This window comes from Equus quagga, chromosome 13 (genome assembly GCF_021613505.1).
Source record: "Equus quagga isolate Etosha38 chromosome 13, UCLA_HA_Equagga_1.0, whole genome shotgun sequence".
Taxonomy (NCBI): Eukaryota; Metazoa; Chordata; class Mammalia; order Perissodactyla; family Equidae; genus Equus; species Equus quagga.
Window position 1 is genome coordinate 43,371,365 of NC_060279.1, and position 25,541 is coordinate 43,396,905.

Sequence of the window (25,541 nt, forward strand, 5' to 3'; positions counted from 1 at the left end):
GTTTCTCTGATTATTAGCTGATAATTTCTGGCCTAATGAACAAATACAGTTTCTGCTGAGGTTCCTTTAATGGAAATACTTTCATGAAAATTTTTTCTTACTAAGTAAGAATGAGAATTACCCTAATTTGTTCTTTGTACTGTATGAATGCTTAAAAACAATATAAATTCCTTTTATTAAAAGAAAAATTTTATTACTTATTTATTTTTTAATTTTATTTTATTTTTCCTTTTTCTCCCCAAAGCCCCCCAGTACATAACTGTATATTCTTCATTGTGGGTCCTTCTAGTTGTGGCATGTGGGACGCTGCCTCAGCGTGGTTTGATGAGCAGTGCCATGTCTGCGCCCAGGATTCGAACCAACAAGACACTGGGCCGCCTGCAGCGGAGCGCGTGAACTTAACCACTTGGTCACGGGGCCAGCCCCGAAAAGTTTTATTATTAATTAACCTATCTTATAATAGAGATACCTGAGGAGAATCCTAGCTCTTTACTTCCTGTGTAAGGATATGATTCTTGGAGCTGCAGCCGTCTTGCAACCGTGTATGGGAGACATGGCTGATATGCTGATGATGGCAGAGTAGAAAGATGGAAAGAGTCATCTTTCATTGAGTTGCTATACCAAACTTGGGACTGTTTGCCTCCAGACCATTTGTTAGTTAAGGAAAATAGATATCCTTGCAGTTTAAGTCATTCTTAGTCGGATATCTGTTATTTGCAGCTGAATACCTCTTTTAATTCTTATAGTTTATGTAGCCGGAAAAACGTTTGCCATTAGTAGAAAGTAACCATAAAAATAAATACATTAAGAATGAAACAACATTATTAAATTTAAAAACAAAATAAAAATTTTAAATTTAAAATAAACAGTGATAAAATCAAAGTGTCATTTGTTCCCTAATGTAGTCTCCTGCCTGCTTCTCCGACTTCACTCCACACCTCTTCTCCCCTTACTCTCTCCATCCTAGCCATACTGACCTTTTAGTCTCCCACAGTTGCTCTGTTCCCTTCAACTGCAGGCCTTTGCACATTTTGGTTTTATCTGTCTGGATTGCTAGAGTGTTCTGCCTCTAGCCTTGACCCTCCCCGCTCAGGTTAACTCAGACCTATCTCTTGGATATCAATGCTTGGATATTACCTTCTCTGGGAAGCCTTTCCTGACACTCTTACCAGGTCCCTGTGTATATCCTCATAGAGCTTGGTGTGCTTTGTTTTAGCCCTAATCACAGAAGCAGTTTTATTTTTTGTGTGGTTATTTTAATGTATCTCTTTTCCCCACTAGACTGTGAGTTCCAAGAAGGCAGGGACCCTTAGCCTCTAGAACCTAACATAATGCCTGGCATATGGTACATCCTGAAATATTTATTGACTGATTGACTTAATGAAAGAAACATTTTCTACAATTTTATGTCAATGAATTCACACGTTTCCTTTTGAACATAACTTTTGCTGCTCTTAATTTTACATTTTGTCACCTCTGCTGCGTTAAATTGGATTCCAGTTGTTGCCCAAACAACAGTGGTGGGGTGTGGGATGAGCATAGGAGTTACTGTTAATTTCCTCAGGCCGTTGAATATTGTGGAGAGATTTTGAGATTCTGGCTTCTCCATCTCTCCAAGTCCTCAGTGATGTCATCTTCTTGGTCTCTATGACTTAAGAAATGTGGCAGGCTCTTGAATTACAACAAATATATAATCACTGACTTTGTTTCTAAAATATCCCTGTTATGTAAAATCACCTCATGGCGGTACACCTACCTTGGAAAATACTGCCCTAACATTTTCTTTCTAGCTTAGCAAGAAAGTAGCCGACCATTAGAGATATGTAAAAATGTATTAAAAAAATTTTTTGACAAATTTATATGGAAAATTAAAAAATACCGTTTTGTGTACCTGTGTATACCTGTTGTAATTTTCCTCAGAGTTCCGTGAGGGTACAGATAGCATCTAATTTTCACTATCTAATTAGATAATTTTCATATCTAATTTTCTTCATGTAGCAGTGTATCTTGTTCATCTTTCCTTGTCATTGCTTGTAGATCTGCCAGATCTGTCACATTTAAACACATGAATAGAATTCCATTTTATGAATATACAATAATTAATTTAGACAATTCCCTAATGATGGACATTGGAGATATTTTAGATTTTATTTTTTATCCTTAGAAACTATATTATATTGAATGATGCTTATATATTTTTGTATGTCTGTGAAACTCTTTCCATATTTTCCATTCTTTTTTCTTTGTACTTCAGTTTGGATATTTTCTGTTGACTCACCTTCAGTATCATTAATCTTGTCTTCTGCTGTATCTAAACTGCTAAACCTGTCAAATGAATTACTAATTTCAGATGTAATATTTTTCATTTCTAAGATTTCAGTTTGGTTACTATATGGATTCAGATTCTTTGGTGAAATTCTCCATCTTTACTTGAACATATTAGTCAGTTAATTTAAAGCCTTTTTTTTGCTAACTCCAGTGTCTGGATCACGTCTGGGTCTGTTTCTGTTGTCTGTCTTTTCCTCTTGGTATTTGGTGTGTCTGGTAATTTTTGGTTGGATATAGATAGTTTGTATAAAAATTATTAAAGGCTCTAGACAATGTTTTTTTCTAGAGAGTTCATTCTTTTCTTGCTAGGCATATAGAATGGTGGATGATCAATTTGGTTCTGTTAGGGGCTGTATCAAGTCAAGACTGGGTTGCAGCCCTGATAAGGATAGCCTATTTAGGATTCACCCCTGGTTTCCAGAGGTTTCAGTTTAGAGCCTGATATATTCTGTGGGGCCCTTCCTCCAATGGGTCCTGAATTCTAATCTTGGTCTCATGAGATGGCTGCAAAACTCTGCTCTATTTTTCAGAGGTTTCTACTTGTATTTGATTGGATCCTTTATATAGTCCCAGATTTGGTAAATATTCTGATGGGAAAATTGCTTTGCACTAAGGCCTCCTGAGTCTTTGCCAAAAGATCTGGATTTGCTGTTTCCCTCACAGTGGCCTTCCATTGAAGCTTTGCACAGGATTTTCAGTCTTCTGCTCTTGCCTGGCACAACAAATGCAGTTATAGACACCAGCTACTTCCTCCAAGGTTATTCCCTCTCTAGAATCTTCAAACCAGTTATCTGGATTTTCTAAGTAGCTGGATATTCTAAGTTGTTCTAGGTTTTAATGCTGGTCTGCCACCAACTGCTTTATCTCACCCGAGGGTGAACATCTATGGAAATGTTTCTTCTGTAGGATAAAATTCTAAGTGAGAAAGTACTGGGTCAAAGGGTATGACCATTTAAAAATTGATATTGTTAAATTGCCCTTCTGAAAGTCTGTAACTATTATATTCTCACCAACAATATTTGAAAGTGTGCCATACATCTTTATCAAACTAGGTGTTATCAGTTTTTATCTTTACTCATCTGATAGACAAAAACATGAAAGTTACTTTTGTTTTAATTTGTCTCTTTGATTTTCACTTGATTAAACTTATTTTCATATATTTATTGGATATTTATATTTGTTCTATGAATTTTTTATTAATATCCTTTACCCAGTTTTCCTATTGTGGAATTAAAAAATTATTTTGTAGGAGTTTTCTCTCTATGTAGTACAGTTGTATCCTGCATAGTGACGTTTTGGTCAGTGACAAACTACATATGTAACAGTGGTCCCCACGAGATTAGTATCATATAGCCTAGGTGTGTAGTAAGCTATACCATCTAGGTTTGTTAAGTGCACTCTATGATGTTTGCACAGTGAGGAAATCACCTATCGACACATTTCTCAGAACGCATCCTGATCAAGTGATGCAAGACTTATGATACTAATCTTTTATCTGTATTGCAAATATAAATTTCTTTACAGTCTGTCCTTTGTCTTGTCCTTGGTAACCTTTATTGTGTAGATATTTTTAGTTTTTAGCACATCAGAGCTTTCAATCTTTTAGATTTCACGCTGTGCTTAAAAAGACTCTCCTTATCCAAGATTTTAAAAATTTATTCATATATTTTCTTCTGGTACTCTCTTTGTCTAGTGCTTTTTGGTTGTATTAGTCAGAACTCTTGGTTACAAGTGGTAGAAATCCAATTTAATGTAACTTAAGAAAAAAATTAGAATGTGTTGGTTCATATAACTGAAATGGTTCTTGGCTATATCAGACCCAATCTCTCCCCTTTATAACAAATATCTTATAATGTCCCCTTTTAACTCTCCTGATTTGAAATTCATTGATAATACAACCTATAAAGCAGAATTTTAAAAAGTGCACATATGTTGTTATTCTCCGACTAATAAAAAGGAGAAATAAAAGGAAAGTAATATATAAAAAAGTGTATGTTTTAATTTGTAAGTGCTTGGCTGTGACTGTTCTGGGAGACAAAATGAAATATCAGATGCTTGCCTCTGCATGTAGAATCGTTAGGAATGTGGTAGTGCCTTTCCCTCATCAAATAAGCCAAGGTGGGTGTTTACAAATACATCCAGGAGCTTTGGAGGAAGAAGCAGTCTGATGTAATGTGCTATCTTCTCAGGGTGCCCTGCTAGCACTACTGCGAGCTCTCTGTGCTGCACAGGGCCTGATAAAGAGCATAGACTGGTATACAAGGCCATGCAAAGTTATGTCATATGTTGGATTCGTGTGCACCATGGTGGCCGCAAATGCCTAGTTCCTACAAGTGCAACCTACAGCAAGCCTGTCCATCACGGTGTTAACCAGCTAAAGTTTGCTTGAAGCCTTCAGTCTGTTTCTGAGGAGCAGTCTGGATGCCCCTGTGGGGCTCTGAGTCTTGAATTCTTACTGGGTTGGTGAAGATTCCATGTACAAATTTTTTGAGGTTATTCTCATTGATCCATTCCATAACACTCTCAGAGGAAATCCTGCCACACTGTGGCTCACCAAACCAATCCACAAGCACAGGAAGATGTAAGGGCTGACATCTGCAGCCGCAAGAGCCGAGGCCTTGGAAAGGGCCCCAAGTTCCACCAGACTGTTGGTGGGTTTCACTGTGCAGCGTGGAGAAGGTACAGTACTCTCTGGCTTCAATGTTAGCACTAATATAAGTAATGTTTGTAAAATTCTTACCTAATAAACAATTTAGGGCAGTCATGTCTGCTTAAAAGTGTTCTTTGTCTGTTAAAACTAGTCTCCAGATTGTTTCATGAATGCATAGTCAAATTATGAAAGTTAAGGTACAGTAATGTTTGAAGACTAAGTGATGGGGTATCTTGTTTCTAACAAATACTTTTGTCTTGGCTTTATCTTTTTAGGGAGTTATATATCAACATTTAAAATGCTATGTGGTATAATAGGTGTAAAATAAACTCTTTAAAAGGGGAGTGCAGAAACTAGCCCTGTAGATTTGTTGGTGCATGTGATGAAACCCACAGTTTTATTGAGGTGGTGCAATGCTCTGCTGGTTTACTCTCAAGTGGCTGGTTTTTTGGAGTTTGGCAAAGAGAAACTTTTAAAATTGTGTTTTGCTTGGAAAATAGGATGAGAGGAGGATATCCTAACCTCTTGTCATGATCATGTGTGGAAAAATAATGAAAGCTGCCTAGATCCCTCATTTTTAGATTTAATCCAGTATTCCATTTATGTATTGCTGTTTCTGAAAAGAGAAAAGTCTAAAAGAATGCCACCTTTTTTAGGAGAATTGAGTAGACCTATTGCAAGAGGGTTCTCTTGCAAATGAAACAAATCCTGGTTAACCTAAACAAAATTGCCTTAATCCTCCACAGTACCGTTGAAGTTCACGTAAAAGATGAAGGCTCCTAGTTCAATCCCATGGCTCCATGGGATCTGTGGAATTTTGAATTTTGTGCCAAGTAGTCAGTAGTGTTATTTACACTGGTGTGTACTGAAACTATTTGAAATTGAACATTAGGTATATGAGAAGGTTTGTAAGCTAGTAATTAATACTGGAGTTGGGAAGCTGCTGGCCATCAGATAAATGCCTTTCAAGTGTTTGAGGATAAAAAATTAAAGTCAGCTTTAATCCAGATTTTAAATACTTTATCTGTAATGCTAATTTGTGACCATTGTGAACCCTCTGGCCACCTTACGGGGAAAAATGTGGTTGGCTTTACTTAAAAATATATCATTGCTCAATCCAGTCAGTTTTACAGGTCATCTTGGGTCAGCCCACTTTATCCACTCCCATATGTCTACTGAGAAAAGTCATGTAGTTGGTGTCAATACAAGTCTGACCTTATGTGTTGTCTGCTGTGATTTTTCTCATCCCTGGCCAGCCTACCCTCAGAATCCTTAAGATTCCACAAACGTAGCAGGCCATCAATTGTACCCTCCTTAAAAGCATACCACCATATTCTGTTGAATTTATTCTGTTTGTGCCATGTCTTCCAGTAGACTAGACTTCTGTTTCCCAGGGTAAAGTTGAGCATGTAGGAAATGTGAAGAAAAATTGCCCCAGTTCTTTCCAATTCTGGCTTTGCTGACTTAAGAATGGGTAGTTTGATTTTAATCTAATTACTGGTTTTCTTGAAACAAATTTTCTCCTGTTTTCTTTAGAGGTCTCAAAAGGCTCGGTTAAATGATTTCCAGAAAACATAAAGAGGCCCATAAAACCTCTTGAGACCTAAATTCCTTTCTTCTCAAAAGAAAAGAAATCTTAAACCATTTATTTTGGTTGTGTGTAGAGGTTGTTCAACTGAATGAACAAATAAATATCTATTAAACTAAAAAAAAAAGAATGTAATAGTTACAAATGCAGATGATGCAAGAGACAGCTCATTACCACAAGCATCATTACTGTAGGGTTATGATTTTTCAAAATGATAAAGAGCTTTTGGGAAAGTTTGGGAGAGGGAATGTATAATTTTTCCTCGATTTTTCACAATAGATGCATTCCTGCGTCTATTCAATATGTATTAAATTCATATGTATAAAAATTCAATATGTATTAAAACCAAGTAGAAAATACTTTATTTTTTAATTTTTTTTTTTTTTTGAGGAAGATTACCCTGAGCTAACTACTGCCAATCCTCCTGTTTTTGCTGAGGAAGACTGGCCCAGAGCTAACATCCATGCCTATCTTCCTTTGCTTTGTATGTGGGATGCCTACCACAGCATCGTTTTTGCCAAGTGGTGCCAAGTCCGTACCCGGGATCCAAACCGGTGAACCCCAGGGTGCCAAGAAGCGGAACGTGTGCCCTTAACTGCTGCGCCACCGGGCCGGCCCCAGAAAATACTTTATGTTTAAGTAAACTCAATGGAGTTTAGGCTCAGTTAATTAAAGACAGTTTTTCTCCAAGTGCATGTCCAGGCAGGACAGTTCTTTGTTGGGCCTGGTCATCTTCCCATTTATTGCAGAGTGGCCAACACTGTTCTTTCTTACCTACTAAATGTGGATGGTATCTCCCCACTTACTGTAACTAGCAAAACTGTCTCCTTGGATTTCTAGATCCCTGTGTAGGGGCAATATTGAGAATCAGTGACATAAATTAGAAGTTCTTAGATGGATCTAGATGGTCAGCCAATGTGTTATCTTCATCTGTCTGTCTCTCTTGAATCTACTTTCCTGTGTCGGCCTCATTATTAGATAGCTCTCCCTATGTAAAGTGAAAAACAGCTAGTGGTATCTCCAAGTTTACAAGAACATTAGAGTATTCATCCCAGAGGATATGTCCATCTGTCAGCGTTCATGGAGGGTCTCTGGCTCTGTTTGGGTTTTCTGCCCACACTGCTGGTGGGTGGCAGTTGTTATTCTTGTGCATTTTTTAAGTTAAGGATTTATCTTTTTTTCGCAATATGAGTATCTAATTATTTGCAACATAATTTACTGAATAATCCATCTGATTTGAAATATCATCTTTATTATATACACATTTTCATACTCATCTGTCTCTGGATTCTCTGTTTAGATCTCTGTTGATCTTTATTTGTGTGTTCCTATGTCTGTACCTTACTGGTTAACTTTCCATAATTTTATAGTATGATTTGATACCTAGTAGTGAAAGTCCACTTCATTATTCTTTTCCAAAAATTTCTTGATGCTTCTCTTACATTTACCCTTCCAAATGGTTTTTAGGTGCAATTTGTCAATCTCTTTTTCCTCTCCCATCCCTTTGGGATTTTGATTAGAAATGCATTGGATTTATATATTAATTTGGAGACAGTTGGCACTTTTTATAATATTGAAATTTCGCATCTAGGCCAACTTCGCATTGTGCCTCTCTTTGTTTTTTTTGATGTCATTTAGTAAAATTTTATAGTTTCATTTACTTTTTTAACTGATTATTACTGGAAAGCTTTTTGTTATCCATCACCTTGCTACTTACTTGAATTCCTTTATTAGCTCTGATAGTTTTTCATTTTATTCTAAGTTTTCTAGATTATCAGTCATATCAATAAACGTTGATTGTATTTTTCCCCTGTGTTTATGTCTCATTATTTTTACTTACCTGTTGCACTATTATCAAAACAAAGTTGTCTAGTAGTATGCATCCGTGTCTTCTTTCTGACTTCATTGGGAGTGAATTAGTGTTTCTTTGTTAAGCATGTTTGCTTTTGATTCCTAACATATGCACTATCACATTAAGAAAGATTTATTTTATTGCTAATTTATTAGGGAGTTTTAATTAAGAATGACTAGTGATTTTATCAAATGTTCTTTGCAGCCCTATCAAAAATGTTTTTTCTCCTTTAAACAATTAATGCTTTTTATTAACTCATAGATTTTCTAATGTTGAACCCATTATGCACACTTTGAATAAAAACTGCTTTGTCACGGAGCGTTAATCTCTTAATACACTATTGGAGTTGATTTATTCCTCATCTTTTTTAGGAGTTTTGCATCTATTCATAAGGGGACTGGTAATTTTCCTTTGGGTTATGTTCGTTTCATAAAATGAGCTGGGAAATCTTCCTGCTTTGTTATACTTGGAAATAGTTTAAATAACATAGGAATTTACCTATTCCTTAAAGGTTTGATAAAAGTTACGTGTAATTCCATCTGAGCCTGGCATATTTTGGGGGACCAGATCTGTTCCAACCTTTTCAGTTACTTCAGGGGTTAGTGGTCTAGGGCGGTGTTTTACTCATCTCTGTATTCCCAGCTTCTAGCATAGTGTCTGTTTTATAGTAGATACTGAATATATTTGTGTTGAATAAACGGATAATAGTGATTGTTTCTAAGAGATGTATGGAACATGTGAATTAGTAGTAATAGTAGCTAAGAGTTTGTGCAAGGCACCAGTCTGAGTGCTTTACAGATGTTAATTTGTTTAATCTTCACTATACCCTGTGGCGAAGTTACTGTGAATATCTCCATTTTACAGTAGAAACTGAGGCGTAGAGAGGTCAGGTAAATTGCCTAAGGATATAAAGCCAGTTAAATGTTGGAGCCAGAATATTGCAAAAATAAAGATATTTGTATTTGGTGGAATTATAAATTTTAAAAAATACTTGAAAAAAGTTAACAGTATCATATAGCCTTCCCAAATTTTTTAAAAAAAGACTTAAGCATTTCCCTAACTTTCTTGGAAACTTCCTTCTAAGGCACACATACCAGTGTGTCGATAAGTAGAACTTGAAAGTTTTCAGTTGTTTCTTTTTTCTTTCATGTAAGTGTAAATGGAACACAACTTATCGTTGGAGCATATTACTCTGCCTCCTTTGCAGGTCTGCCCAGATTGTTCCACATGTACTGCTTTATAGTAGTTGTCATTGTAATGTTACCCAGTGTTTTGAAAGCACGTTACAATTTTATATTTGATAGTTTTTTTTATTTATTAAATTTCATCTTGGCTTCTTGACACTTTGTCCTGTTGATTTGAGAAGCAGTGTAACTTTTTATTCTGCTTGTCAGGCTTTCAATTGGTGGTTTCCATGGACAATGTCTCAGGCTCCTCTTCATTCCACTGATTGCACTGTAGAGAGAATACTTGTCTTTTAAGTAATCAGATGTCAGAGATTAGCCTTTATGGGATTATTAATGTGTTCCTCACACCAGCCTAAGGAGTTCCCCTGAAATGAGATATATTTCCTTTGGCTTTTTCATTGGCATGAGTGAAACCGTTTTGCTAATATAAAGAGGGGTGAGTCTTACATTGTTCATTCATTCAAATTTTTATTGAGTGTGCCTAAGTTGTGTGCTCTATCCTCTAATCTGCATCTTTCAAATGATAGTTTATCCAGGTAATCAGGTCCTGAATAGATTAGCTCATTTTATCTAACCTTAAATGAATCTGACCTGTATGAGAAGACTAATTTATTCATTTACACTTGGGGGTATTCTGTTTCAGTGACTGGAAAACTCTTTTCAGGTTGTAACGTAATACCATCTTTGAATTTCCCAGATATCAAGAAATCAAAAGCAATCAGATGGTTATTTGGTATGTATAGAATCAACAAAGGAAACTTTATAATCGTTAGGAGAAATTTCATGCAGATTGTGATAAGTCTAGGGCATTACTCGTATTTTACCTTAAAGAATTTTTTTTAGCATGGTAAAATATTATTTGTCAGTTCTTTTTCTTTGACTGTGTTAGATTAACTAACACATTCATGCTTTCCAGACTTCATAGAGATTACCACCTATTAGTTTACACTTACTGCATTAAGACTTATCTTTATTTTAATGTGTTGTACTTTTTTAACGTTTTTTTATTGTTACATTTTAGCCTGGTGTTTTAGCCTCCTTTCTTGTTATACAAAGGAAAGTCCTTTGATCTTAGCAGTAAACTGTCTCTGAATTGCTTTGTAGGGTGCATTACTTCTAAGAATTCCTATCTTAAGACTATGTTCTCTTGAGGTTAACCCTAGGTTCTGGGACCATAGTTTTCTAACTACCGATCACAACTCAAATTTTGAGAATTGACTTTTTTTGGTTAACTTTTTTTTCTTATTTAAAAAAAAAGAACCAACATAAGTATATATTGATATGGATTAAAAAGACAACATAACCCAGAAATAGCAACAGTTACACCTTGATGCATAATCTTGTAGACCTTTTTATATGATACCTACATGTATATGATTGAAAAAGAATCATACTATACCTATTTTATAATCTCCTTTTTTATTGTAATAGATTGTATATATCTTACAATATATATTTTGATTGGGCCCCACATGGGATTTTTTCATTCAACAAACATTTGTATATTACTGTGCCAGGTGCTGTTCTATATGTTAGTGAACAAAACAGTCAATGATTGCTCTTTGCAGAGGTTAAGTACTAATGGGGAAAGACAGACAAACAAAATAACTTAAATCAATAGAGTGTTAATCAATAGTAAATGCTATGGGAAAAAAAGGCAGGTAAGGGAAATGCAGTATTGGGGAAGTGAACTTTCAAAAAGTGCAGTCAGCAAAGGCCTTATTGAAAAGGTATTTGAATAGATGTGAAGTGCTTGAAGTGATGGAATGAGCCAGGAATGTGCCAGCAAGGAGAGGCCAGTGTGGAGCCGAGTAAGTGAGAGGAATAGTAGGAAATGAGGTCACAGAGAAGTTGCTGAGGGTGGGACTGGGGAGGTGAGTATCAGATCATCAGATCAGACTGGTAGGCTGTTATTGTAAGGGCTTTTATTCTGAGTGCAGTGGAAATCCAGTGGGGAGTTTAGGGCAGAGGAATGACATGGTTTAACTTATGTCTTAAAATGATCATTCTAACTGCTGTGTGGAGAACAGAATGGGAGGACTGCAAGGGGCACAAGGGCAAGGGCAGAAGCAGAGAAACCATTTAAGAGACTGTTGGATTAATCTAAGCTAGAGGTGCCAGTGGTTTCGATGAGGGTAATGAAACATGGTTGGATTCCAGATATAGTTTGACAATGGGCATGATAGGATTTGCTGAGACTGGATATGAGGTATAACAGAGAGAAGAATTATGGGTGACACTAAGGTCTTTTGGCCTAAGCAACTAGAAAAATGGAGCCACCACCAGCTGAGAGGAACAGGTTTAGGGGAGAAGGTTTAAGAGTTCAGTTTTGGACATCATAAGTTTGAGGTGCTTATTACACATTCAGATGGTGATGTCGAGTAGGCAGAGGTGTTAGCTGGAGATGAAATTTGGAAGTTGTGGCCTATTTGTAGTATTTAAAATGATAAAACTGGATGAAATTGCCAAAGCAGTCAAGAAAGAGAATAGAAGAAAGTTCAAAGAATTGAACCCTGGGCCCTCATTGATAAGAAGTTTGGGAGATAAGGAGGAATAAGCAGAGGAAACTGAGAAGGGACAGCCAGGGACCTAGGAGGAAAACTTAGTGAGAGTACAGCTCTGGAAATTAGGTGCAGACTCTTATCTGGTCTTATCTGTATCTTCCCCTCAAGACCCCCTTCTTACCTGAAGACTCTTATCTGTGTCTTCCCTTCAAGACCCTGTGGATTGATTTTTCTATGGATTGTTAAAATTATACCACCCTCCTTTCTTCCCACCTCTCCCATTTTAGCTACCTGTTATTACTTTATCGAGAAAGGATTTTATGTATTTAGCAACAACAATAAAGAAATCAGTGTAAGTATGTATGTATCAACTGAAGATAATCTCCTAACAACAGCTCATGTACTTATTGGGGCCACTCTGAGCAGTCTCTGTGTTATTGTTGCAAAGACATGGGGCTAACATCTGATTTCCTGAGAAAAAGCAGCTGAGAAAGGGGAATCAGCAGCTGATCAGCTGAGGTTTCCCTGGCTACTGCAAGCCTTTGTATAGGGTCAGCTTTAGAGCTTCAAGGAAGTAGGCTCTCTCTCAGACTTGATTATTACCATTTACTTGTTGGTTAGTTCAAGCATGTGATAATTTACTGTTCTAGTTACTGGCAAGCAAAGGAGGGTACTGTTAAGAAAAATTCCATGTAAACTTAAAGATCTAATTGGCTTTATTCAGCAATTCGTGATTTGGGCAGCATCCCATCTAGCAAGCAGAAAGGAGCTCTGAGGAGTTGTACAAATGGAAGATTTTTATAGGCAGAAAGAGGGTGGGACAAGTTAAAAGAGTGGATTATTTCAGGCAAGTTCACCTTCCTCTAGGGGAAGGCAGGGGGTCTTATCAGGCAGATTACCTCACTAGTGTTGATCAGGAAATTCCAGACAGATTGGTTTAAAAGTCCTCTCCTGGGAGAGGCTGAAACTGCATTTAGGTTAGATATTAAGTCTTGGTGGGGCTTGGCATAAGTGACTCCACTTTGGTCCTGTTGTTTCTTTTTAACAATATGTTATTTATTGCTGTGTGACAGATTACCCCAGAATCTTATCAGTTTACAACAGCAAACATTTACTATCTCCCAGTTTCTGAGGGTCAGGAGTTTAGGAGCAGCTTAGCTAGGTGGTTCTGGTAAAGGGTTTCATGAGGTTATACTCAAAATAACAGCTTTGGCTGCAGTGATCTTGTAACCACCAAAGGGAGTCTTCCACTCGCTGTAAGACAAGCCAACAGTCAGGAGGCAAGGTTGTAAGAGAGAAAGGGTCTTTTTATTACAGCTTGCCAGCAAGGGGGAAGATGGTGGACTTGTGTCCTAAAGACCATCTTAAAACTACAGAATTTTGAAGCAGTTTTATAGGGCAAATGGGCTGAAAAAGGGAGGGGGCGTCTCAGGATGTTGACCATCTGGAGTTGTAGTCCTTGAGACTACAGAGCATCCCTGTCTCTCTTCACCAGCGACAGATACCAGCAGAGGTTTTTTCCCAAAGGTCGTTACGTCCCTGGAAAAGCTGAAAGAACCAAGTTTTATTGCCTCATTGGAATAGGGAGGTCTGTGTATAAGCCAAGGCTATGAAAATAGCAGAGCAAGCAGATGTGTACTTCTCTAACCTACGTGCAAACTAGAGCATTGCTAATAAGGAAAAGTGGGTATTTTGTTATAGTCCCAAGATACTTCCCCTCTGTAAGGTGGCTTCCCTTATGCTAACCTGTGTTGACCATTGGGTGTATTTATCTTAGCTATTTAGGCGGCACTAACCTCTGACCACTTAACTGGGATTGAAGGATCCACTTCCAAGTTGGGTCACTCACATGACTTTTGGCAGGAGGCCTCAGTTCCTCACCATGTGTGGCTCTCCATAGGGCTCCTTGAGTGTCCCTATGGCTTGGCATTTGGCTTCCCCAGAATAAGTGATCCGAGAGAGAGAAAGGAAGAAGGAAAGAAACCATAATGCCCTTTATGTCCTGATCGCAGAAGGTAAACACTGTCATTGCAGCCATACATTTTATTTTATCTGTAAGAAATGAGTTACTAACTTTAGCCCACATTCAAGGGAAGGAGAATTAAGCTCCACCTCTTGAAGGGGGAAGTATTAAAGGATTTGTAGACATATTTTAAAACTACCACGGTTCACCCTCTGGCCACAAATTCCTTCCATTTTTCCCACGTGCAAAATAGACTCACTTCCTCCCAAGAGCCACCGATAGTCTTTTTCCCTTTACAGCATCAACTTGAAATCCAGGTTGTTGTCATTTAATTACGTCTAAGTGTGGATGAGGCTCCTTGAGTATAGTTCCTCAAGTACAATTCCTTTTGATATGAAGACCTGTAAACTAAGGAGATAAGTTTTCTGCCCCTCACCCACCTAACATACAGTGATGGGAAAGACATATAATAAACAGGTATAGAGATTCCTGTTCAAAAAGAAAGAAAATGGGAGGCACAGAGAAGTCACTGATTCATAGCAGTTCTCATGTTTGTCTGGATAAATGTTGGAGATTCCTTGATTAGGACTTGGTTCTATTTCTGCCCAGGAATGCTTCTCTGTGGCTCTTGTTTCTTCCCTCTAGGCTCTTGATTCCACCCTGTGAGTCATCCTTTATTTTCCATGAAAAGTAGTCCGAATTTGTAGCTGCATAGTTTTCTTAGCCTGCTTCTTGGCAGTAGAATTTTGAGAGCCCGAAGGCCCCTTCTCATTTAGTACCACCTGTATACCTTTCAGTTTAAGCTGGCTGTGTTTCTTTTTAAAACTTAATTTTATTTGTAAGATAAGTCTCCTATGAATCTTATTGAGATTCATGCCATTAGCAAAAACCACACCCACAGATCTCTTCTAGATAATCTGTTTTCTACTTTGGGCTTCTGCTGGAATTGCTGAGGGACAATACTTGTAGTGGGTAGAAATATATCCCCAAAAAAGAGAAGTTCAAGTCCTAACCCCCAGTACCTGTGAATGTGACCTTATTTGGAAATGAGGTCTTTACAGATGTAATCAAGATGAGATCATATTAGGTTAGAGTGGGCCCTAATCCAATGGCTGGTATTCTTTTTTTGAGAAAGATTAGCCCTGAGCTAACATCTGCTGCCAATCCTCCTCTTTTAGCTGAGGAAGGCTGACCCTGAGCTAACATCTGTGCCCATCTTCCTTCACTTTATATGTGGGACACCTGCCACAGCATGGCTTGCCAAGTGGTGCCATGTCCGCACCTGCGATCCGACCAGCGAACCGCGGGCTGCCGAAGCAGAACATGTGCATTTAACCACTGTGCCACCAGGCTGGCCCCTGGTATTCTTTTAAGAAGAGAGAAATTTGGTCACAGAAAACACAAGGAAGACAGGCATGTGAAGACTGAGGCAGAGATTGGAGTAATATGTCTACAAGCTAAGGAACAGCAGGGATTGCTAGCAGCCACCGGAAGCTAGGGGAGAGGCATGGAACAGATTCTCCATCAGAGTCTCCAGAAGGCCCTAGCAACATTTTGATTTCAGGTTTCTAACCTCCAGAGCTGTGGGAAAAATTCTTGTTGTTTTAACTACCTAGTTTGTGGGAATTTGTTATGGCAGCTCTAGGAACCTAATACTAATACCCTTAAGCTTCTTAGAAGCCCAATTGTTTAACTGAATCGTTCTCTAGGCACCACTAGAACTTTCTGAGGTCTTAACAAAGAATTTTTATAGCCACAGTCTTGGCTTATCTTTAACCGTTTTCTTTTGGCAATGTCCTGGATTTGTTCTTTGCTTGGAAGCCCTTTCTTAATTTTCGTATCATTTGGAGAGGCTGAGAATTTTCAGAATTATCTAGTCTTAACTCCTTTTTGTTTACTATCTTTCCTTTAATTTATCCCTCTCTTGCTTTTTAATGTAAGCAGCAAGAAGAAGCCAAGAGGCATCTTTAGTGCTCCTGTCTGAAAATCTTGTTAGCTGAATTATCACCCAGTTCATGAGCCACAACTTCTAGTTTCCACATTATGGCAGGCAACAACTTTTGCCACTATATAACAAGGATCCCTTTTACTCCAGTTTCCAGTAAGATTTTTCTCACTTTCACTGAAGCTCTCACGCATAACTTCCTCAGGGACCATCATGCCTCTATGTTTCTTCAAGGTTCTTCAAACGTTCACTGACACCTTCCTCAAAGTCCTCCCAGCCTCTGACCTCTCTTGGGTTCCAAAGCTACTTCCACATTTTAGGTTTTTGTTACAGCAGCACTCAATTCCAGATATCAAAATTTGTATTAGTAATCTATCGTTGTGTGGAAGATTATCCCAGAGCTTAATGGCTTAAAACAACAAACATTTATTGTTTCACAGGTTTAGTGGGTCAGGAGTTCAGGAGCAGCTTAGCTCAGTGCTTCTGGCCCAGGGTCTTACAAGTTTACAGTCAAGACATCGGCCATTGCTGCAGTCATGTAAAGGATCAGTTGGGGCTTACTCCTATTCTGGCAAGTTTGTTCTGGCTGTTGGCAGGAGGCCTCTGTTCCATATCATGTGGGACTTACCATAGGACTTCTTGACATGGCACTCTCCCAGAGAAAGTGATCCAAGAGAGGGTGTAAAGAGGAAGCCACAGTGCCTTTTATGACCTAGTCTTGGAAGTCACAGATTATCTAACCATATTCTGTTGTTAAGAAATCAGTCACTAAGTCCAGCCTATACTTGAGGGAGGAAGTTATTATTATTATTTTATGATAATTTGTGGACATTTTTTTTTTAAGATGGGCACTTGAGCTAACATCTGTTGCCAATCTTCTTTTTTTTCCTTCTTCTTCATAAAGCCCTCCCAATACATAGCTGTATATTCTAGTTTATTCTAGTTGTAGGTCCTTCTGGTTGTGCTATGTGGGATGCCACCTCAGCATGGCTTGATGAGTGGTGCCATGTCTGCGCCCAAGATCCGAACTGGCAAAACCCTGGGCCGCCGAAGTGGAGTATGTGAACTTAACTACTTGGCCATGGGGCCGGTCCCGTGGACATATTTTAAAAGAAACACACAGTATTGTTAGCTATTGTTGAACTTTAGGAATGGTGAGAGTCTGGTATTGGCTACTGCCATTGTTATATTGACTGGCCTAATAGATAAAGTGGGAGCTGGGGGTTAAAAGTACATATCTTGTCAATTATATCTCAGTAAAGCTGGGGGAAAAAAGAAAAGAAAGTGCGTATCATTCAGAAAATGGGAGATCTAGAGGAAAATTCCTTTAATGTTTTTCTTTTGCTGAGATATTACCCCATATCTCTTTGGGTAACAAAGACCAACTCATTAGGATAAAGGACGGGGTAGATGTACCATCTTAAGTGTTCAGAATGTCAAGTGTGAAGCATGTGTGTGTTTGCATGTGTTTGTGTTATAAGCATTTGAAACACATTTTGAGGGCTAATACAGCATGTTGATATGTGTTTGTAAAACGGAATTATTCTCGAAAGAAAAAGGACTCTTTAAATAAGTCTCTTACATAAAAACCCCGTGTGTAAAACACATAAGAATGGAACTACCCTTGGTATAAGGAGATAGGCCCAGAATCCCACTGGCATAGCATCACTTCCAGCCTCTCTTCATATTACTGCCAAGGATCCAAGGAACATAGTTTGAAAACTACACCATACAATCAGATCCCTTTCCAGCCTAATTCACAAAATCTGTTAATCCATAAGAAAACAGAGCTCAGGAAGATAGCCATAATAGCAAGATAGCACTGTACCAGGTAGCAGGCTGATTTCTGGTGCTATCTATTGTATAATGGTCAGTGAAAAGCCATTGTGGTTTGGGACAGGAGTTGATGATTGGTCAGGCATGGATATCTGTAAAGTACTTTCGTTCGTCTGTTGTCTTATCTAATATTTTCTCCTCCAACAGAATAATACAACAGATCTTTGCAGGATTCTTTGCAAATTCTGCAATTCCTGGATCCCCACACCCTTTTACCTGGTAAGTAACTAAATGCCTTCTGTCTTACTCTGCTGGAGTAGCATCATTTTAGGTACTAAAGTTTCTGTACCATAGTGAAGAAAAGAAAGAGCTGCATAGGTGAGTATATAGATGTGATTGGCAGGCTGTTAGACTGCTATTAATTGCTGATCCCAAACTTAATCAGAACTTATTTTTTATTGTTCAGGCTCATGAGGGATATTCTGGTCCCCCAGGATGTCTCGGCACTGGATGTGTCTGATTTTGTTCATATTCTGATCTGTGGCTTGTGTTGAGATGGAGAATGAGATGATCCCTGCCAGGCTTGGTATCTGATGTGTGGGTTTTTCCTCTAGATCATATGGGAAGATTTCATTCCTTAAGAGTTTCTGAAATTTCAAACATATTTAACTTTCTTTTTTAAAAATAAGAAGTTTTTTCAGAAGAAACAAGAGGGTATAATTCAGTATCAGAGTGACACTTACGTACGATAGGGATTAAAAAGGAATTTCCTCTTGTTTGTACAATTATTTGCCCCTTCTGACTCTGCCCTGGAAGGCCTCTTTGCTCAGAGGGACCTCAGTCCTTCTACACCATTACCCTATTTTCCAACCTCTAGTTTCTTTAAACATGTTCCAGCCAAAGAGTCTGGACGTCCTTCATCCAGGGCAGTGCCCTAGCCACTCCAAAAAGAGATGCTGCCAACTCCCTTTGGTAATTGCTCTAAGTTGTGATTCAGAGAGACTGCTATGGCTGCTGCTTTACTTGAAAGCTCCTCATTGTCTAGTACTATGGGCAGCCTCTTAGACTGAGGCAAGTCTGCTGTAGATTTTGGCCAGCCATGAAGGGAAAATTCTCCTTAAAAAGCAGCTCCATCTATGTTTAATGTAAGTGGGCACAGAGAAGACAAACTTCTTAACCAACAGGCCATGAGTCACTCTTTTTGCTTTGGCACATTGTGGTATTTTAGGTAGCTTCACATTTTATGTTCCATTCAGTTAAGTAAAAATTCCTAGAGGATGAGAGACTACCTCTGGCTAATCTGTTTGACCTTGAAAATATTGAGAAATTCTTTGCCAGTTGATTCTAGAGAACTAGTGACTTTCCAGTTCTGAGAGAGAGCAGGATTCCTCCGCCAGTTTTTTCTGTGGTGTAAGACAGAGCCTGGTCACTCCATCTAATGCTGTCTGTCTATCTCATCTCATGTATAGGAGCGGGATGCTGCACTCCAACCCTGGGGACTATGCCTGGGGTCAGACAGGGCTTGATGCCATTGTAACCCAGGTGAGGAGCTGCCTTTTGAGGGTGTCTGTTCAGTGTGTCTCCTGGTTCCACAGGCTTTCTGCTTTCCTTCTGCTACTTTCTGAAATGGCGGTCACTCTGCTTTCCCTAATATTTTGAGCTTGTCGGTTTCCATTTTACCAAAGGGATAAATGGTTTACGGGTTTAGCACAGCATCCATGTACTTTATAGGTCCTAGGGGCTTTCTAGAAGATGGATTTATGTCCATAGAAAGAAAAGACTTCCATAACAAACAGCATTTTGTGTTTTTGGCCTCTTGTTCAGTCCTGTGAGGATCCTTTTTAACAAATACTTCACAAAAAAGGAGGGTATCCTCACATGTTGAAGCAGGAATTTCTTCTAGATGGAGCAAAGTAGGAGAAGGAAGCAGAGAAAAAGGTATTCTTATGCCATGTATAGTTGCTTCCACTTGTGTATGTTTATTTTATTTTAATTGGTTTTTCATTACCCTGTGGATTGCTGAGAATAGAAAGCATGTCGTTTATATCCAAGTCTTCTTGTAAGCAGTAATTTACCTAATTCTTGGCTTACCTTATGCTATTTTCCATACTTCCACCCTTTTCCAAAATTTTCCACCAAAAATGAAGTTTTTGGATCAGTTAAATATTACTTTTTATTAAGCTGTAGTTTTTTTCATGACATTGCAACCCTTTTGCTGCCTCTGAAGTTGCTTTATGCCCAAAGGTGAGCCTTTCAATGAAGAGTCTGTAGGCTTGTACTAATGTCACTCTGAAATTGTAAAGCAATTGTAAGTGTTCTTGCAGCAGGAAAGAGGAAACCCAAGCCTCTCACAGCCTTGCAGAAGAAAGAGCAACTAACGTTTCTAATCCCAGCTCTGTTTTTTCTCAGTTGGAGCAGCTCCCTCCCCAGGGATAGTGAGATGATGTCTGCCGCTTTTTCTTCTTTTCCTTTTTCTTTTTTTGTAGCTTTTAGGACAACTGGAAAATACAGGGCCTCCCCCAGCTGACAAGGAAAAGATCACATCTCTTCCAACAGTGACAGTAACTCAGGAACAAGTTGGTAGGTTCATGTTCGTATTTACTCTGTCACCTTCTGATCTCTGTTCACAATCCCAGCACCTTTCTATACTGAGGATCTTCAAGGGAAGCTAAAGCACTCCTAAAAATTCCTCTCCGGATGCCCGATATAGAAGGTACCTACCGCTTCATTAGGTTAGTCAACAGGTATTTCCTGAGCAATTACTGTGTTCCTTTTCTAGATGCCATGCAGGAAATAAACAGGTACAGAGACATATAAAATTTGATTTCTTGAAGAACTTACTAGGAGAAGCAAAACTCACCAAACAAACAACAGTATAGAAAATAATGTTGAGCAGGTGCTACTGACTTTGGGGAAGAAAGGAGAGAAAAAACTTGGAGGTTGGGATTTGTTTCACATCTTCTCTGTGTCAGATACAGTTAGGTACATTAGACATAGATATTATTTTATTTGTAATCACTGAAGGAATTTAGTGATAAGGGACATTATTTTGGACTGAGAGTTTCCTTCTCCACAAATTCTGTTTAAGGAAAAGTATGAAGCAATGTATGAATGTTAGCATGGACATGGTGTCTGAATCAGGTATAAGGAGAGTGTTACTAGACTTGAAATAGAATCTGGTTTGGGGAGTAGTGGGAAGTATAACTGGATAGGAAGGAAGGGGCATTGTTAAAGAGGATCTCGAAATGGACAGAGTAGTTAGGGCTGGATATTTTAGGTACTAGTTAAGTTTTGTAGGTCCCCAAATCCAGGAATGAGGAAATTTAAGTTATTTTTAGGGGAGATTAGTTTGGAGGTAGTGTGTAAAGGAAATTGGAAGCAGGAAAAGGCAAGAATGGATTTAGGGGGCTGTTGCAGCATCCAAGTGGGGTTCTGGTGATGGTGACAATGCTAACAGAAAGGAAAGGGTAGATTCAGAAGATCATTTTGAAGAAGGGCTTTCATGACTGATTGCATAATGGGATGAAGGGGAGGGGAGAGGGTCAAAGATGACTAAGATTTTGCAGTTTTGTAACTACAGCGGTGGTGCTGCCATCATCAGAGATGGAGTAATTGTGAGTGGGTCTTGGTTTGGGTAGGAAGGTGATGTGAGGTTTTTAATTTTGAATTTGTTGATTTTGAGGTGCCAGCTAAGAATCGAAGTGGGGATGAGCTGGAGATTGCTATGAAGCTAGTATTAGGGCAGATTAGCTGGTGGCAAAGCATAGTATATATTTGGAGGATTGGAGGCTTGGAGTCAGGGATACTACCTCAGAGGCTGCTGCAGTAGACTAGGCATAAGAAGTAAAAGCTAGAATTAGGGCAAACGTGGTAGGAATGGAAGGAAGGAGTGAATCTATTAAGTGGTAGTCCTACTCCAAATGCCTTGAGTGCTGTGGGTCATGTAGCATACCTCAGCCACTGGAGAGAGAGACTAGCTGGTATTATTAGCTAGACTTGGGAAACTCAGAGTTTGTTGCCAGGTACTCACAATGTAGTTTGTAGCCATTTCCTCTCAGAGAACAGGGCTTCCTGTCTCTGGACTTGTAGCCTGAACTACCCTTGGGTTTTGCAATTCTGCAGCTCCACCTTCTGGCACAGCTTTTAATTAACCGCTTGTACAGAGGGCTTGAGGCCAACTATGCTGAAAGAAGATGCGTGATGTGGAAAATAGTAGGGGAAAAGTGGCTTGAGACACTGACTGGGACTGCTAAGATTGCTGAGATGAGTGCCTTGTTGTGGTGGACAGATCGCCAGTGTTTGCTAAGTGCAAACTGCCAGAAAGCTACATTTGAGAAGATGTTTTTCTTGTTTTACTTGACAGATAATCTAAGCCCCAGTTTATTTTTTCCAACTCTTTACATTGAAAAGTAGGCTTTATATAGTTCCCATCTAGACTGTGTTGGAATAGACTCATTCCTCAGTCCTCCTTTTCATATCCCCATCTACCACCACCTCCACCTCCATTCAGAAATCAAATTCATGCTTCCAATCTGCCTCTCCTTGGATGTGCTCTGTGTCTGTTCTTTATGCATATGTCCTTTGGTTGTTAGAGACATTGGACAAGTTTTTTTCTTCCTTCTTTTTGCTTCTTTACTTTAAAAGTCACTGTTTCCTCCAACAGATATGGGTTTAGAGTGTCCAGTATGCAAAGAAGATTACACAGTTGAAGAGGAAGTCCGGCAGTTACCCTGCAACCACTTCTTCCACAGCAGTTGTATTGTGCCGTGGTTAGAGCTGGTGAGTATAGACAGCTGTCATCTGTGATGGGGTATCTCTGCCTGTCACATCTTCGTGGGGTGGTGGGGGTGGTGGTGGTTCAGAGTAAGGGTGTATTTAACAGTTAATGGAGAGCCAAGCAGATCAGGTTTTAGTCCCTGGCTAACTCCTAGTAGTACCATTACTGGTTTTTAGATTACTATCTGTTTGGAACTTCTCTGACCAGGGTTTAGCAAACCAAAGCTCAAAGTTCACTGTGGCCTGTCATCTGTTTTTGTAAATGAAGTTTTATTGGAACACAAGTATGCTCATTTGTATACAAATAGTCTATGGCTGCTTTTGTGCTATGTTAGCAGAATTGAGTAGTTGCGACATAGGCGGTCTGGCCGGCAAAGCCTAAAATATTTACTAGCTGTCCCTTTACAGAGAAAGTTTGCTGACTCCTGCTGTAGACCATCTCAGGTCACTGATTCTGGTTAATTCTGTTTGGTGATATGTGTTAGCTATTGTTAAGTTGCTGGCCTAGAACTCTCTCTCTGAGTTCTGTTTAAAGTTCTTTTCGGGAGATGTCCTGGTGGTGCACCTTGGAGCTCAGTGTGCCCTGTGTGAGAATGTATGCCCTTTTTGGTTTTTTGCCTGCCAACTGTCGGGGTTTCTAAGTGTTCTGTACCTCCAACTTCTCAGGTCAGGCTGTTTACATGAACTAATATCTTTCTGTTTCAGCATGACACATGTCCTGTATGTAGGAAGAGCTTAAATGGTGAGGACTCTACTCGGCAAACCCAGAGCTCTGAGGCCTCTGCAAGCAACAGATTTAGCAGTGACAGCCAGCTACATGACCGATGGACTTTCTGAAGCTAAAGACCACATCTGAGCCAGGGCTGTGGTAGTCTTCTCACCACAGCTGTAAATTGTATCAAAAGATAGTAGGTGCATTTAGGAACCACATAAGAAGCCCCAACCGTAATATTAATGCAATGAGTGTTTTTCTTCTCTAAAGTTAGTATCTACAGATGGAATTGTATCTACAACCAAATGCCTCTTATTCCTGAATTCAGAGTGATAATTTTAAATTTAAAAGTATGAAACTTAATTATGTGGGTTTCCCCCCACCAGAATAGAATCAGTTGCTTAGTCTAGCTAGGGTCCTGCTGTCATGTTACCTTGTAATGGATGTTTCCATCTCCTTCTCCAATCTCCACCTTACTGTTAGTGTATTTTATAGTAAATACAGTGAAACCAGAGCCCTAAAGTCCTGCTGATATAAAGTCCTTCTGTTTTAATTGTACAAAAGCATCTACTCTTGGCCACATTAGCCAAGAAGTGAGGTCAGATTAATTCAGGAATCTTAGGCTAATGATTTTGTTTTGTCTTGAATCCTTAGAGAGCAAATCAAAGAAAAATCACAGTTGGAAGGAGAAAGTGGCTTATTATTGTAGTCTTTGGTTTTCTCATTTTAGTTTTTAAAGACTACTTCACAAGATGGCAGTTTCCAGAGAAACCAACATGACATGTTCTTAGGAGTTTTATGTTGGTAGGGATCCAAGTCTGGTTCCTCTTTGGGAATGAGTTGGGCAGCATACAGGCACAGAAGGACAGATATTTGAATCTTTGGTTCTGAGGTTTTTTAATGGTTCCCAACTCATTGTTTACTGTCTTTTGTCCTGGGGACCTTATAATAATGTCCCTCACAGAAATAGAATTACTTCATTACTGCTTCTACAGCCAATTCACTGTTTTTAGTATTTCATTAGTCTTCAGGAATTGAGATTTTACATTGTCTCATTTTAATTTTTTAACTCCTTTTATCATCTCTGAAACCTTTCTGTTCTGCTTGGTTCTGAGATAGGGCTTACTTTTTCTGCCTAACAGTATCTCATGCACATGCTCTTTGGAGCATATAAGTGTTTAAACTTGAATAAATGAAGATCAAATATGTCATTGGAACTTCAGAGTCTCAAAAGGAAATGATGGGGATACGTAACCACTGTTGGTGTGCCAAAAAGGGTGACAGTGGGACACCGTTTGTATTGTCACATCTGCCTTTCATAGTTTGGAATGATTAGAACAAGAAGCCCACTTGTTGGTGAGTATCTTTCTTGGCTAGGAGTCTTTCCTCAGTTTTTGTTGACTATCGTACACTGATTTGGGAGGCTGAGGAAAGAGGGTTAGAAATATCTTTGTACTTCAGTGAGAGGATGAAGGAGTAGAAGTGGGAAAAGAGAAAGTGGGAGAGTCGCTTGCTGAATTAATAGCCTGCCTCTAAAAGTTGTGACCATAACGTATGATTCAGTTTGGGCCCAGAGGGAATAAAAGATGTTTTCTCATATGCCTCTCATGTTATACCTCTGTAGAGATTGTTTCTTTGGAGAATGTGAGCTATTTACCATGGCTATTGAAATGTAGCCCAAAAATACACATTGGTTTTAAATGGGAGGGTGAAAAGGCTGGGAGGGTGAGAGGTATATTATGAGTCTTTGGCGGCCACTACTTAGATGGAGAAAGACTGCTGAAGTTGGAGCACATTGCAGTTTTCAAGTAGAACAGTATGAGCAGTGTCAGAAAAATTATGACAGCCTGGAAATTTTCGTCTGCCTGTCACTGTCCGGAGATGCTAGGACAGGCAGTTGTATTTTTGCTTACAACTAGAGAACTAGAAAGGATGTAGTAGCTTCACAAAGGCATGGAAACAAAGCCCTAGATAGAGATTTACCTTTTCAATACACAGAACAGCAAATAGCATCACTCTAAGTTTTTCAAAATTTTCTTCACTTTTTTTGCTCTGATAGAGGATATCAGGCTCATTTCTGTTTCCTGGACCCCTCCCACTTCATGAATCTGTAGTGTTTCTTCCTAGAATAGGAGGCATGTCAGACTTCCAGGTTAACTTAGGTTAAGGAGTGTACTCATCAGGGGTCTGTAGAGAAACAGAACCAATAGGGTGTGTGTGTGTGTGTGTACATATCTATAAAGAGGTTTATTATAAGGAA

The 25,541-nt window shown here is 38.9% G+C and overlaps 1 protein-coding gene across 1 annotated transcript in view; it reads left to right on the forward strand.

Moving 5' to 3' along the window:
- The window catches only part of RNF115 (ring finger protein 115), a 69,223-nt gene extending 43,682 nt beyond the window's left edge, over positions 1–25,541 (forward strand). Inside the window, exons 5-9 of the mRNA XM_046681476.1 lie at positions 18,001–18,072; positions 19,263–19,335; positions 20,280–20,373; positions 22,457–22,572; positions 23,275–25,541. Of these exons, the coding sequence (XP_046537432.1) occupies positions 18,001–18,072; positions 19,263–19,335; positions 20,280–20,373; positions 22,457–22,572; positions 23,275–23,406 (487 nt within the window). The 3' untranslated portion in view covers positions 23,407–25,541. The remainder of the gene's footprint in view (positions 1–18,000; positions 18,073–19,262; positions 19,336–20,279; positions 20,374–22,456; positions 22,573–23,274) is intronic.